Source organism: Platalea leucorodia, assembly GCF_965183815.1.
Source record: "Platalea leucorodia genome assembly, chromosome: 5".
NCBI lineage: Eukaryota > Metazoa > Chordata > Aves > Pelecaniformes > Threskiornithidae > Platalea > Platalea leucorodia.
Genome location: NC_138827.1, coordinates 102,045,925 through 102,059,359, shown reverse-complemented (window position 1 = coordinate 102,059,359; position 13,435 = coordinate 102,045,925). Strand labels below are relative to the sequence as shown.

Genomic DNA, 13,435 nt, shown 5'->3' with positions numbered 1-13,435 from the left:
CTCGTGAAGGTTCAAATGCCAGCTAGGGTTAGTTGTGACAAACTCTGGTTCCTTCATAAAGTTCTTGTCCCCAGTATTTGTCCAACTATCTCAACTGAAAGCGAGTGTGTCTCAGACACCTTGCTCTGCCCTTGCTCTGCGATCTTCCCAGCTCCTACTCCCAGGCTGTGGCCTTCAGTTCTTGCTCTGCTCGCTGTGGCTGGGAAGTCACGCACTGCCACCGTTAGCCAAAGAACGCATTGTTTTCCCATCTTTGCCAAAAGGTAATTTGAGCAACGCAAGGGATGCCGAGCAAGTGAGAGAGTGAACAAGTTGAATTCAGGCAAGTGCCTGAAGCAAGTGGTGCTTTAAGCACAAATCGTGGCAGAGAGAAGCAGCTGTTCCGTGAGAGTTGTTGTGTGCAGGAATGGAAAAATTAAGCAGATTTCTTTAATTGCCAAGCCTAATTCTTAACTCTCCTATGAGCACAACACAACACATACCGAGTGCCCTGGTGATTTGCTCAAAGAGATTTATGTAACGTGCACCTAAACCACAGGTCACGTGGCCGGCTTTCCGGTCGCGTACTTCTTGATCGCTCGGAGGGGTGAGCTTATTTTAGTTTCCTCAGCCATGCCGCAGCATTTAGCAATGCCGTTTTAAATGCCTTTCCACCCGACATGGCTCTAAGGCGGCTCATTCAGCAGAACCAGAACGCCAACTTCATAGGCTTCGGTGCCAGCCCCACCTGCGCCGCCGGCGCGGAGCAGGCTCTGCCGATGGACAGCAGGAGGATCCAGCACCTGGCCAACACGGTGGGGACGCTGCCCCGCGGGCGCAAGCAGGTACGGGGTGGCTGCTGTGCTCCGGGAGGCTGGCGGCTCCTTTCTGCCCGGGGAGCCGCTTCTGCCCGCGTTTGCAGGTGTGAGTGGGAACGGCCGAGTTTCCCCAAGTGACCGCACAGGTCCCCTGCGGAGCCGCGCGGCTCCTGGTCTTGGGCTGCTAGATGGATTACCGCTGGGCGCCTTTAGCCTAGCCAGTTTTGGGATTGCAAAGAAATCTTTGCAACACTGGCAGTGTGGGAAGCTCCCGAGAGCAGCAAGCAGAGAAGCATTCTGCCTGCGGGGGCTTGGCCGCATGAAGTGCTTTTGCAGCCGAGATCCTGCCCCGTCCGCATTTCTTCTCCATTTGCAGCAGTGCTGCTAGTCAAAAGAGGCTCTTGCTGTCTGGGTGTTCCTTTAAACTTGCATTTACTTCAACATAGCGGCCTGGCTGGACTGTTCTTTGTTCTGCAATGCTGACAGAAAGCACCTACCACGAGTTATTTCCATCTGGATTTTGGAGTTTTTTGCTGCAACTCTTGGGGCTAGTTGGGCTGTCTGTCTCGTCTGGGCTTTCCCCCCAGAACCGAACAGCACATTTGTGCACATTTCTGCTGTTTGCAACTGGATTGCCACAAAACTCTCTCTTGCTGTTGCTGTAAATTGCTGGCTGAGCAATTCCAGCCTTGGTCTATTTGTCTAGCATGAAGAAGCCTAAATAGAAAATGTTTGAGACACGTTATAGTCTGAAAGTATTATCAGAAAACCGGCGCATAATATCTGTGCACTCGAGGCGTTGCTTTGTTCAGCAGTGGAAGCGCGCTTAATCCTTTTCTTTGTACAAGTGTGGGGAGATAAAGGAAGGCCAGAGCCAGACTAATCATGGGAGCGCTGCTGCTGGGTGGCATCCAGCTCCCGCGGCTGCGACGGAGCAGCCCTTTGTGTGGCCGGTGCTGCCGGCGCAGGGGGAGGCTGGCGGTCATGGCCGTGACGTGGCCGTGGCCGTTAAAGATTAATTACAACAGGGGCGTCGGGCCTGAGGACCGCTCTGCGCGGAGCGTACCTAATGCTGGCGTGCTGCAGGGGCCCCGCTGTGCGCCTGCCATTAGCTCTTTCACCTGGTGTGCGGTTCATTATTATACACGTAGCCTCTCCCTCCTCTCCCTTCTCTCCCCAAGTAAATGTGTGTTAATAAAGCAGGGTGTTTCTGTAGGCGTCACACTGCGGCATCACTTTATACTGCTGAAGCCTGAGACATTTGGTTGTATTGACTAAACTCTGTAAACATTTTAGTGATAATGTAATTCCTTATTTGCGATTCACTTTTATGGGAAGAATCAATGTTTAACACTGACCCGGGCTTTCTCCAGCGAGCTCTTCAGGCACAGGTCTCCCTAGCCTGACGCAGTGATGGTGGATGCTCAAGGCCATCACCATGCACGCATCAGCTCGGAAGTGCTAGGCAGCCGCCACAAGGAACTGCAGAGATAACTGTCTGCAATTACCTTTATTTATGTGTGCTTTCTGCCTTTTCTGATAGGTGTTAAGTTTATAAATGCCCCCAGATTTTTAGGGGAAAGGTACAAAAGAAAGGTGCGGTCTCAGCATAACAGAGATGTGATTTGGGCACTGTCGATAATAGTTACAGCATTAACGGGAATGACAGCAGTCCCTGGCCTTCAAAATCTTGGAGCCTCACCCGTTTTAGCATTTTGAAGGGTCCCCACTGTTGGAGAGATGCCCCAGTGCTGTGTGCCCGTCAGCCCCCGTCCTTCCACAAGAGCACAAGTGCCCGCGCAGCCCGAGGACAGAGCAGCCCAGCCGCAGCCCGTGGCACGGCGCTGCCGCACGCCGAGCCGCGGCCCTGCCCGGCCCCTCACTCCCCACAGCGCACCGTGGTAAAGCAAGGTGATCCGTAAAGAAGGAATATTCCTTCTCTTATTTGAAAACATCGGGCTGCTGTGTAGGTTTTTTTTTTTTTTAAATCATGCAAAATAAGCCAACAGGGTTGTGGACATTGGAAGGACCGGTGGGAGGTCCATCTCCGATGCCCTGTCAGATGCAGGGGTTTTCTTGAGCCCTTGTGCCTCTTGTCTTTCCCATTTCTGCTGTCCTCAGAAATTACACCTCCAGCAGTTTTTGGGAAGAGTTCCCTGCAGCAAGCACTTTTGCCATCAGAAAATCTTCCTTGGGATTCAACCTGAATTTTTCCACTTGTTCTCATGCTTTTTCGCAGCAACTTCTATCACCCTAAATAGCACCTTGCTGCCGCAGGGTCTTCCAGCTGGCATCGCCACAGGGGCCGCCCAGCCAACTCGCTTTTGGTTCCAGGCCCCTCTCCCCCTCCCAAGTAGGTGTTTGTGTGTTTCTGAAAGCTAATCGTGAAGATGTCAAATTATCACCCCTGCGCAAAAAAAGCCTTACGTTGCTTCACGGTATATTGGCTGGTGGTAGCTCAGCTCTCAATTTTAACTTACTGCAGGGAAGATTGGATAGCTAGCGGGTGGCCAATTTTTTCTAAAAATGTTGGAGTGGGTGCTGCATTACCGTCTCCCAGCGAGGATGCCCAGACGTTTTCTGGAGGTGAACAACTAAAACAATATTATCATGTACTAAGGGTACCCATGTTTTTTTTATTTTGGAAATATTCAACTTTACATTTAAAAGGTTTGGAAAAATGAAAGAGCTGACATATAGCCATTTTTCCAGGGCTTAATTTCCAACATAATAAAAATAAACATTAATTCCTTCAACAACCGCCTCTTGCAGGTTAATGCCATCCTTCACACCAGAATGCGTCGCAGTTGATACTTCGTCTTGCAGCAATGCCAGTTAAACGTCCTCCACGGGCGCTGATATCAGACCTGGTACTGTGTCAAATGGCTCTCTAACTCACTTGGAAAGGCACCGTAGGGTGGAGGACGCCTTCGTGGGCAGGAGGGAGCACCGTTTCCAGGCTTTGCAGGGAGCGGTCACCGCGCCCAGAGGTCGCTGCTGTTGGCTGCTGACTCTGCCTGTGCCTGGCTGAGCTCGCCATCAGCATCTAACAGGCGGCTTTGAACGTGACGATGAGTTGTCTTGCGTCCTGGACCTAGCTGCATTTCCTTTTTTTCTGAAAGTTTAAGTTCTCATTTGACTGAGGGAGAGGCTGCGTTGGTGGTGGGATGCCACCAGCTGTTTTAGTTTTTCTCTAGACTGCTGATTTTAGCCGCATACCTCAAAGAACCGTGAACCTACTGACCCTTTTCCACTCCAATTTCTGGTTGCAGCTTGCCTTAGCCAGATCCAGCTCCTTGGGTGACTCCTCCAGGCCACAAAGGTATGAAGATATTCTTCTATAATCACTGTTAATTACTTATTCTGCATGAAGGGTGCGTCCTGGGAACCTTCCTGTTTAGCAGCCCTAGTGGGATAAGGGTGCAAGGCAGCGGGTGGTACCCAACACCTGGGACCTGCAGGTGAAATTGTGACACTTAGTTTGGGCACGGAAGGAGCAAGCACCGCCGCTGCAGCGCCTGAGGGAAGGCGTGCTGACACCCCGCTAGCGCCGGGAGGGGCACCGACGGGGACACGGTCGCTTGGTTAGAAATGGAGCGCATGAAGTGTTCATACGGAATTCTGTGTGTTCTTCCTGCAGACACCTCGTTGCTATATTAAAAGAAGATAAAGAGACGTTTGGGTTTGAAATCCAGGTAAGACTTAAATGACAAGTCGATTCATTTAAAAATAAAATATGGTGCAATCTCTTAAGTGTCACATCCTCAAAATTAGGTTAAGACCGCATAGAGCAGAGAAAGATATCTGTCAGTTCCTCGTGAAATTTGAAGAGCTTACAGTAATGATACAGAAAGAGGATGCATTTCCAAGGATTTTTTTCATAGCGAAGGTCACAGACAAGAATTTTCACAAGTCAGGGCATTGAATGTAGGAGAAATCTCATCCAAATCCAGATATGAAGCAATGGCAATGCCTTCTTACCTCCACAAGTGAATATTTTTGCGGAGAACTGTATATGAGAATATTTTCATATAAAAAGAGATCAAAAAACTCTCTCTCCAAAAAATACCTTATACTATCATTTTACTACCTCCTTTAACATATATAGAGACATATGCATTTTTGAAGTGGATGTACAGTATTGGTGTTTTTTTAATAAATAACTGCTAAGCATGACTTTTTGGGAGCTAAATCATATAGGAAGAAATTCTGTTAGATGTAGAAGTCAGTAAATCATCAAACAGGAAAACCAGAATATCAGGAGTACTGCTAAATGGGAGATTTTTGTTCTGTAGATTTTTGTGAGGAAGGTAATTTGTGGATCAGTAGGCCTGCTAAAATCCCAGTTATAAATAAAAAATAATCGCAGGAGCAAAGAGGTGTCGTTCTGGGGCAGCGGGCTGCGGCAGTGCCGCAGGGCTCTGCCCGCTGGCGGGACCTGCAGGCAGCAGCCTGTTCGTCAGCCAGCGCCCATCCCGCCTCGCCCCTCTGCTTCGCTTGCTGCGGCGGCAGGGCATCTCCAAAGCGCTCGCCTCTATCTCGGCACAAAGGGAAAACAGTATTTTCAGTGAAATTAGTGTATTAGGAAAAGCTTAACTTTTTAAAATTTGGTTCTGTGACTAATGAGCGGGTAAGCGGTCAGCTCGCGAACAGCGGAAAGCTTTCAGAAGGGAGGATAATTGAGTCAATTACTGGGCTTTTATATAAATTGTCAGGGCAGATTTTCATTATATGTGACATTCTGATTAAAAATAATTGTTCTTGGCACATTTTCTTCCTGAACGTACATTCAGTGTGAGCACTTCACTAGAAAGTCCGGGCTATGGAAAGGCAGCATCTGTCTGACACTAGGGATAAGCCAGTATTTAGAAGCTGTAATTTCCTTACTACAAGTTAAATTTAGGAAAAGCAGAATAAGATGATGGGAAACTCTAGGTCTACCATCTGCAGGGAGCTCAGGAGAACTGCAGTGATGGCCGAACGTCAGAGCTTCTTGCGTGTTACTGCTTCTTCTCCTGCTTCCCACTTGCGGACCAGAGCCTGGGGGCGAGATGGACGCTGTGCGGCTCCCAAAGCGCCTAGTGTTTGCAGAGCAGATGCTCTGGTAGCACGTCTCTCCCCTCACTGCAGCCACCTAAAAACGAGGTGTCCCCTGCAAAACCATGGCCCAGCCGTCCTCCGCAGCCCGTGAGGAGAAGGCGGCACGCGAGAGGGAACGCCGCCCTCCTGGTTGGAGTGCTTCTCTGGGGGATGTCCGCCTCGCTTGGTGGCACCGGTGGGCACGTCGAGACACCTCTGTCCAGATGGCTCCAGTTAGGTGTGACGAATCCCATCCTGCTTGTCCAGCTTGTATCGCTCAAGCTGGCCCAATCTTTCAGGTTGGTAGGTGAGACCTACCGCTCTGAAACAGGTCAAAAAAAAAAAGGCAAGTGTGACCTGCAGTGGCATGTTCTCCAAGACCCTCATGTTTCACTCGGTGCTTTTAGTTTAGCCAAAAGTTTCACTGTTGGTCTAAGGGTGAAATCACTGCATTGGTGTCATGTGGCCAGATAAGCTTGAACTCACCCCATCTTCATCCCTATTTGTTCCACGCTGACTGAGAAATTTGGGAATCTAACACGACTTCTTGTATCTGGGTTAGATGTGGCTGTCATGGGTTTTCAGGAAGTTTAGCTTCAGTCTTAAATTTTGGTAGGAAGATGTGGCTACATACTGGTATTTGCATGTAACCAAGAAGACATTTCCTGTCATTGCAAGATCTGGTCAGGTTGCATCGCCTACTTTTGCATTTTTCTAGATACACGTCAGCACTGATAATCACATGATGGATTTATACTTAGAATTACTTAATATACATTTAAATGTAGAAGTCAAGAATAAAAAGCACTTTTGCTAGAGTGTGGGGACGTGTGTGGCTAATGAGTTTAAGAGGCCAAAAGAGCAAAAGTAGGTTCAGCACTTCTTGCTCTCCTGTTCTCACTGCGAACTGATCTGTCTGGCAGCACCAGCCGGCTTCACGTGGCATTCACGAGTAGGCGACAATCACTTGAAAAGCTCGACTCACACCCTGCCATGCTGCGGCTGGGAACATGAAATATCCTTCCAGAAAGCAAGCCGCATCCATGCTAACAGATATTCTTGACTGAAGTTACTGAGTTTTTGATAATGAATAACCAGCTTGCTTTAAAACTAGTTTTTTTTCAAAAAGAACGCCCAGGCATCTGTCAGGTGGCTCCTGTTCTCTATCATAAAAATGCAATTTCTAATTGTGAGGTTATAACAGTTTGGTGTTCTCACTTGCATGATAGTACACCCTGCTCATCACAGCCTTCTTATTTAAAAAAATGTGTAAAAAGACTATTAATTTTTAAATTGTTTTCATGGCGTTGATATTGGTAACGCTGTCACTTTGGTATTAACAGACTATCAGATTTCCGCACCAAAATGATTACTCCCTGGAGGTATGCACTTGCGTCTGCAAAATTCAAGAAGAAAGTCCTGCCTATCTTTCTGGCCTTCAAACTGGTAACTATTCATGTTTTTTTCCTGCTGTGAGGGGTCTTATCTTGCTTTTCTCCCTATTACTTTTATTGCAGAGCATGTGGAAGGCGTGCGTGCACTGGAGATGCTAATTTTCGCCTCTGTGTATCTCTAACAGGCGATATCCTCGCCAGCATCAATGGCGTGAACACCGATGGTTTTAGTCACAAGCAAATAGTAGACTTGATAAAGTCTTCAGGGAACTATTTAAGGTAGGCATCCCTCCTTCAAATGGTTTTTAGCTTAATGGTTTCTCCTGCTGGAAGCCAAGCAAGCTTCTCGTGCTACCCTGCAGTCCTGTGCTGTCTCAGAGGCAGAGCTCCCCGTGGGGCTGGCTGTGCAGAGCCACGCTCTTACTGCAGGTGAGGGTTGGGGAGGGAGAGAGGAGCTTTGGGAAGCTGCCCCAGCGTTGCCCCCTGCCCTTTCTCTCCTGCCCCGCCATGTCTTTGCTTGTCGTGCGCCGGCACCGCCGCTGCTGCAGACAGCTGCGGGTGAGAGGGTTTGGCGGGGCGGGGGGCTCCCCGTCCCCGCCTGCGGCCGCTCCCCGAGGGCCCCGCGGCACCACGCGCTGCGGTGCACTGCGGTGCGCTGCGGTGAGCTGCGGTGAGCTGCGCTGCGGTGAGCTGCGGTGCGGGGTCTGGCGGCCCTGGCAGCGCTCGGCGCTCCTCTCCACTTCCCTGCCACATCGCCTGCTCTTCGCAGGTTAGAGACTGTCAACGGGGCCATGTTTCTGCGGAAAATGGAGCTCGAGACCAAGCTGCAGTTACTGAAGGTAATATAATTCATTAGTTAATCCGTTGTCGAATGCAGAGGGCCGTTGTGGATTCATTGCTAATGGGGGTAGGTGAGCGTCCGTGGGGCTGGGTGTCCTGGCAGGCGGCAGACACCCGGGGGTCCCCTGCCACCAGCACCCCCAGCCGCGGTCCCTGTAATATTTTCTGCATATTTTTTTTGGTAATATTTTCCCCCACCATAATTTCTGTAACTCCCTAAATATTTCCATTTCTGTCTGTCTCTCAGCTGTGCCCAGCTGGCAGGCAATCCTCCCCTGTAAGAACAGAACAGTAAATTGTCCTGTACCCTGTATTTAGCGAAAAGGGAAGGCAGGCTTTCACAAGCGGAGCTCAGGCTCATTAGGGACGGCACGCTGACGGCACCTCAAACTTGTGGAACTTCTGTTCCCACAGCCGAGCCCGAGGCAGCCGGGCTGGCAGCAGGTTTTCGGGTGCCGGCGCCCCGGCGTGCCTCTCTGCTCGCCCCGCTGCACACCGCAAGGGCCAGGGCTTTGCAAAGCCGGGAGTCAGTCAGCCTGAGCGTGGGGTTTTTCCTTATGGTAACTCTATGCCAAAACCCTCTGCACAGGAGTGTGGTACTTTAAAAAGTGCATTAAAAAATAATCTGGCTAGAATAAACCTCATGCCAAATGGGTTTGGCTTGCCAGAGCTGAGCAGCAGGGACAGGGTTTGCCATATGTGCCATTGCCTATAAAATACAAGTCCTGCCACGGGGGTGATTTCATGTTTAGTATTTAGCATGTTTAAAACAATGTTTATTTAATTTGGTTTGCGCTGCGTTTATGAGAGTACAGCACCGGGTGTTGTAACTTGCTGCGCGACGCTGATGCTGCAGATGATGTGAACGGCAGCCTTGGGGGCTGGAGGGTGAGAAAGGAGGGCTCCCTCCCAGCCTCCGCCGGTCTGCGGCTGCGGGGTGCCGCAGGCAGTGCCTGGCTGTGCAGGCGATATCTTGGTCACCGTCACCTCAGCCTAGGTGATGGGCAGGGGCGAGGAGACCAGGGCAAGACCTCCATGAGCTCGGTTTCCCTTCCAAGGCTTGTTGAACTGACGGGGGCTATGGAGGATGCTTTTGGAAATAGCTGGGGTGGTTTTAGGCATTGCTCCCCCGCAGCCAGCTGTTATTTTCTCTTCGAAGGACGTAAAACTGACCACCGGGCAGTGGGGGCTCTCGGGTGTGGGAACAGCAGGGAGAGCCGAGCCCGGAGGCAGCGCTGGTGCTCCCTTGGGGCTGGGGCAAACCCCTGCGTGCCCGGCGTGGTCCGGTGGGGCGGGAGGTGTTGGGAGACCGGTGCGAGAGCAGGGGCTGCGCCGGCCTTGCGTGGAGCTGCCCGTGACGGCGTCCCCGCGCCTGAGGCCAGCGGGAGCCGGGGCGGTGGTTGGGGATGCTGAGAGCGCCTGGCCGGCCGGCTAGTCCAGACATGGCGAGAAACCAGCCAGACCCCAGAGTCAGGGAGTTCATCTCTGTGTTCATGAGAACACAGCAGCAGGATGCTGCCATCCCGGCCACGGGCAGCGCTCCATGGCAAGCCGCTTGGTCTGGTCCCTTAGAAATCTGGATGAAATAACCAGTAAAGTTACCAGAAATGGGCCACTGACCCACCCCACCCCTTTCCAGGGAAATTATAAAGCAAAAAATCTCAAAAATCTGCTGTGAAATGTTCTGTTTCAAGCGGGGAGCTTTTAGATAGCAGCTGTTTCCCAGAAGTGTCAAACCCCTGCGACAAGCGTCGTTACAGAGTAAAATATGGGCGTGTGCCGGGCCCTGCGCTCTCATGCCAGTGTGGCTGCAGTGGAAAGAACCTAATTCTGTTTATAACTGTCTCTGATGCCTTACTGAAGGGTGTGCTTTGTCACTGCAAACCCCTGTAACCGCAGCGAGACGGTGCCGTGCCTGCAAGTGCGAAGCACCACAGGTTCGGACGTGTGGTTGCAGAAGCGCGTCCTGCCCTCGGGACGCAGCAGCCAGCAGCGCAGCCCACGCAAGGCCCTGCCGCGGGGACGCGCGCCCCTCCGCGCCACCGCCGCCGTGCCGGTGCAACGGGCGCCCCGGCAGCCGCGAGCGGATACCCGCTCCCTGCGTCAGTTGTCCGCCCCGCCGCTATTATGGTTTAATTAGATGGGAGAAACCAGGACTAGGAGGTGGTTGCTCTTTTGGTTGGGTCCAGATGGGAATAAAGAAAATCTTTGGACAACTCCACAGCATCTATTGCATACAACTTCCTAGGTTTAGCTGAATTATAAACTTCTGAAAACTACTTTATTCAACGTTGCGTAGAGGCTGTAAGAGCAAACTTCTCCAGGCTAATTCTACTTAAAAGCGGTCATTGCTCCCATTTTGCAGGTGAGCCTGTTTCAGTGTTGTAGGAATGCACTTGTGGGGAAGCTGGAGCCATCGCGTAGCTCTGATTTGGCAAAGGCTGACCCGATGCACCAGCTACCTGCCAGATGGTGTCCAAATCCGCTAGGAAGCGATTCGGTGAGGAGAGCAGCTGGGAAGAGGCTTGTTTCCCAGCTTTACATTGAGGGAGCCCCAGGAGGAGCCCCCGTGCCGCCCCTGCTCCCGCGGCTGGGGGGCTGCCTGGCCTCTGCGGGCTGCCGGGGCTCGCCGTGAGCCCGGTGCCTCACCACCCTGCAGCCGGGCCGCGCTTTTCATTTTGCGATTGATGTTTCCGAAATGTGGAAAAGAGAAAAAAAAATGTGAATGCGATAACAGGATTGCCCACACAAGCTTAGTCTGGTCAGTTTGGCTGTAGAAACGCGTGATTTGCCAGCCTGCCGGGCTGCGTGTCTGCGGTGCACCGGGTTCATGCAGATTACTGGGGAAGTGCCTATTGCAACTGTCTGCCGGCGCAGGTTCACCTGTCTTTTTTTTTTTTTTTTTTGAATCAACTATGCAATGGTTTATTTTTCCACCAAGAGCTGACCTGCAACAGAGGGAAAGAAAAATGTTGCTCCCCGTGGGCCGGCATGCAGCGCTTAGAGGCTGTAAGGCCCTTTCCTGGGGTCAGGGCTGGCTAGCTGTGCCGCGCCCGCGCTGCGCTGCGGGACCCAGGGCCGAGGAGCGGGTGCCCCTGCCCGGCTGTGGGCTCTGGAGGAGGGCGGCCGGCGGGCTGCTGCGCAGAGCTGGTGGCTCCCTTTGCAGCAGAGGGCCAGCAGCACGCCCGCCAGATTCCAGGCTTCTGCTTCTCAAATCGCGCGCGTACAGCACCTCAGCCGAAGCACCCAGGACGTGAGCAGGATTGTGCTTTCTGGAAGAACTTTGCTAAACTCTGTGAAAATTGTCTCAGTAAAAAGAGGGACATACAAGTGCATCCTGCAGGTGACCTGTACTTTGTGAGTACACTGTTTGCTTTACAAGTGTTTTACGCTTCTGCAAAAGCGTGTGAGTGACCGAGCCCTCTTTCTCCTCCTCAGCAAACTCTGCAGCAGAAATGGGTGGAGTTGCGCTCCCTGCTCTTACGGGAACAGCGCTTGCTGCACGGTACGTCCTCGTTTCCGGGTAGGAAACCACAGCGCTGCTGAGTCCTTCTGCGGAAACGCTGTCTGATCAGTAAAAAGCAACTCTTTAATCTGATTTTCGTTTGCTTTCTTTTTCCCCTGTTAATGAAGGCATGGGGCTGGCCCCTGGGAAAGCTTTTTCTTCCGGGCAATTTGTATGCTGCTTGCCTAATGCAGACCAAAGGCCCTTTGCATGAGTTCTAGGAAAGGAGATGATGTGGGTTGCAAAGTTTTTTTCCATTCTTATTTTGGACTTATCAGGGGAGATTTTGTTTGTTTGTTTTTTTAATGGGTTGCCCAGGGAGCAGCTTTGATCCTGCGTGGCGGGGAGGGAAGGGGCAGAGAGCACCCCACAGCCGGGACACAGCTTCCCACGAGGGAAAGGGGCTGCTCCCCGCACTGAGATGCTGGGCACGACGTTTCCCCGTGCCACCGCGGCACAGGCGTCCTGCTTTCCAGCCTTGAGCAGACACCGGTAAATAACTCCTCTCTTCGGCTTCTGCTTCCAGGGGAGGTGAACGATAACGCTCTGCTGGGCGCGCCGGAGCTGGAAGAGTCCGGCTTGCTTGGTGGCTGCAGCACACCGGGACCCCTCTTTACGATGAAGCCTCGCTTCTCCAGCGAGAGCAGCTCCCGCAGCCGGCTGAGCTCGATGACCATGGACAGCGAGGACAGCTTCTACCAGAGTGGTGCCTTCGAGGATTCAGCTGCAGAGAGCCTGAGCCGCCAGTCGAGCATGGATGACGACTGCTTCTTCCCCAGGGACGGGGACGGCGCTGCCGGGAGGTCCTCCCTGCGGAGGAACCGCAGCATCAGCCTGGCCAGCAGCGGCTCCATGTCCCCGCTCTGGGAGGGGAGCAGCTGCACCAGTAGTTTTGGGACTCTCCCGCGGAAAAGCAGGAGATCCAGCGTCCGAAAGCAGCTTTTGAAATTCATTCCAGGCCTTCACCGGGCAGTGGAAGAGGAAGAAAGTCGGGTCTGACATTGCAGGCGACACCCCTGATGTCTGGGGCTCTGCGCCTGGGACTGCTGCGTGGCCTGGGAGCGAGGGCAGCAGCTCAGCCAGGAGCACGCAGTGAGTGAAGCATGGTGGCACTGCGTGGCAGTCCTCCAGACAACAGTACTGATGATATTTAAAAAGCTCTGGGTTCTTTAATTATTTTAATTTTTAATCAGAGCACACCGTGGACCTCTTCATTAACGTGAAAAATGACTGACTCTGAAATGTGGAGAACCTTTGCAGAACTTCCTCAGCATACTTTAGTGTTAATAACAGTTTTTAATTGAACGCAAAATTGATAGCTATTTATTTATTTCCTGTTACCAAAGTCATAGTCTTCCAAAGATCTTTAATAAAGTAAGTGCTTCTATGAAAACCAGTGACAGAGTCCCATTAGAAAGAGGATGGAGCCCAGAGCACACAACAGAGAGAGATCTTGGGCAGTGATGTTTTGAAACGAAGGGCAGAGATTTACCCGTGGTTTGCGGTGGCTGATTTACGTGGGTGTGCTGGAGCGGGCCAGCAGCACACTTGCCACCTCCCCTGGCACGTGTGTGGCCGTCAGGACCCGTGCCGGCCATGTCACTGCGGGGCTGCCTGCTGCGGCTCCTGCTGCCTGCGCAAGGCCATTGCCCTGAAACGCTGCTGCTGCGTGAGGACGTGCACGCTCGATATGTGTGTCAGAAAAAGAAAGGGTGAACTCCACAACCCGCTTCCCAGTCTCCAAAGCAGGGATCGGTTCCCCTGGTCAGCCGTGCAGACAGCATCAATAGACAGATTTACAAAGCAAACGTTGGCTGCCA

General features: G+C 52.0%; 1 protein-coding gene across 1 annotated transcript; it reads left to right on the top strand.

Moving 5' to 3' along the window:
- The first annotated feature begins 615 nt into the window (after window positions 1-615).
- CYTIP (cytohesin 1 interacting protein) lies at window positions 616-12,877 on the top strand. Its single transcript, XM_082312993.1, has 8 exons — window positions 616-824; window positions 4,070-4,119; window positions 4,438-4,492; window positions 7,220-7,322; window positions 7,456-7,549; window positions 8,040-8,109; window positions 11,549-11,615; window positions 12,142-12,877. The coding sequence occupies exons 1-8, from the start codon at window positions 660-662 to the stop codon at window positions 12,612-12,614; spliced, it is 1,077 nt and encodes a 358-aa protein (XP_082169119.1). The 5' UTR covers window positions 616-659; the 3' UTR covers window positions 12,615-12,877.
- The last annotated feature ends 558 nt before the right edge of the window (window positions 12,878-13,435 follow it).

Excerpts from the sequence above, each read along its gene's own strand:
- CYTIP (XM_082312993.1), top strand. The coding sequence starts at position 660 with ATGGCTCTAAGGCGGCTCATTCAGCAGAACCAGAACGCCAACTTCATA. Across the intron at positions 825-4,069 it reads TGCCCCGCGGGCGCAAGCAG|CTTGCCTTAGCCAGATCCAG; the intron begins GTACGGGGTGGC and ends TTCTGGTTGCAG. Across the intron at positions 7,323-7,455 it reads TCTTTCTGGCCTTCAAACTG|GCGATATCCTCGCCAGCATC; the intron begins GTAACTATTCAT and ends TATCTCTAACAG.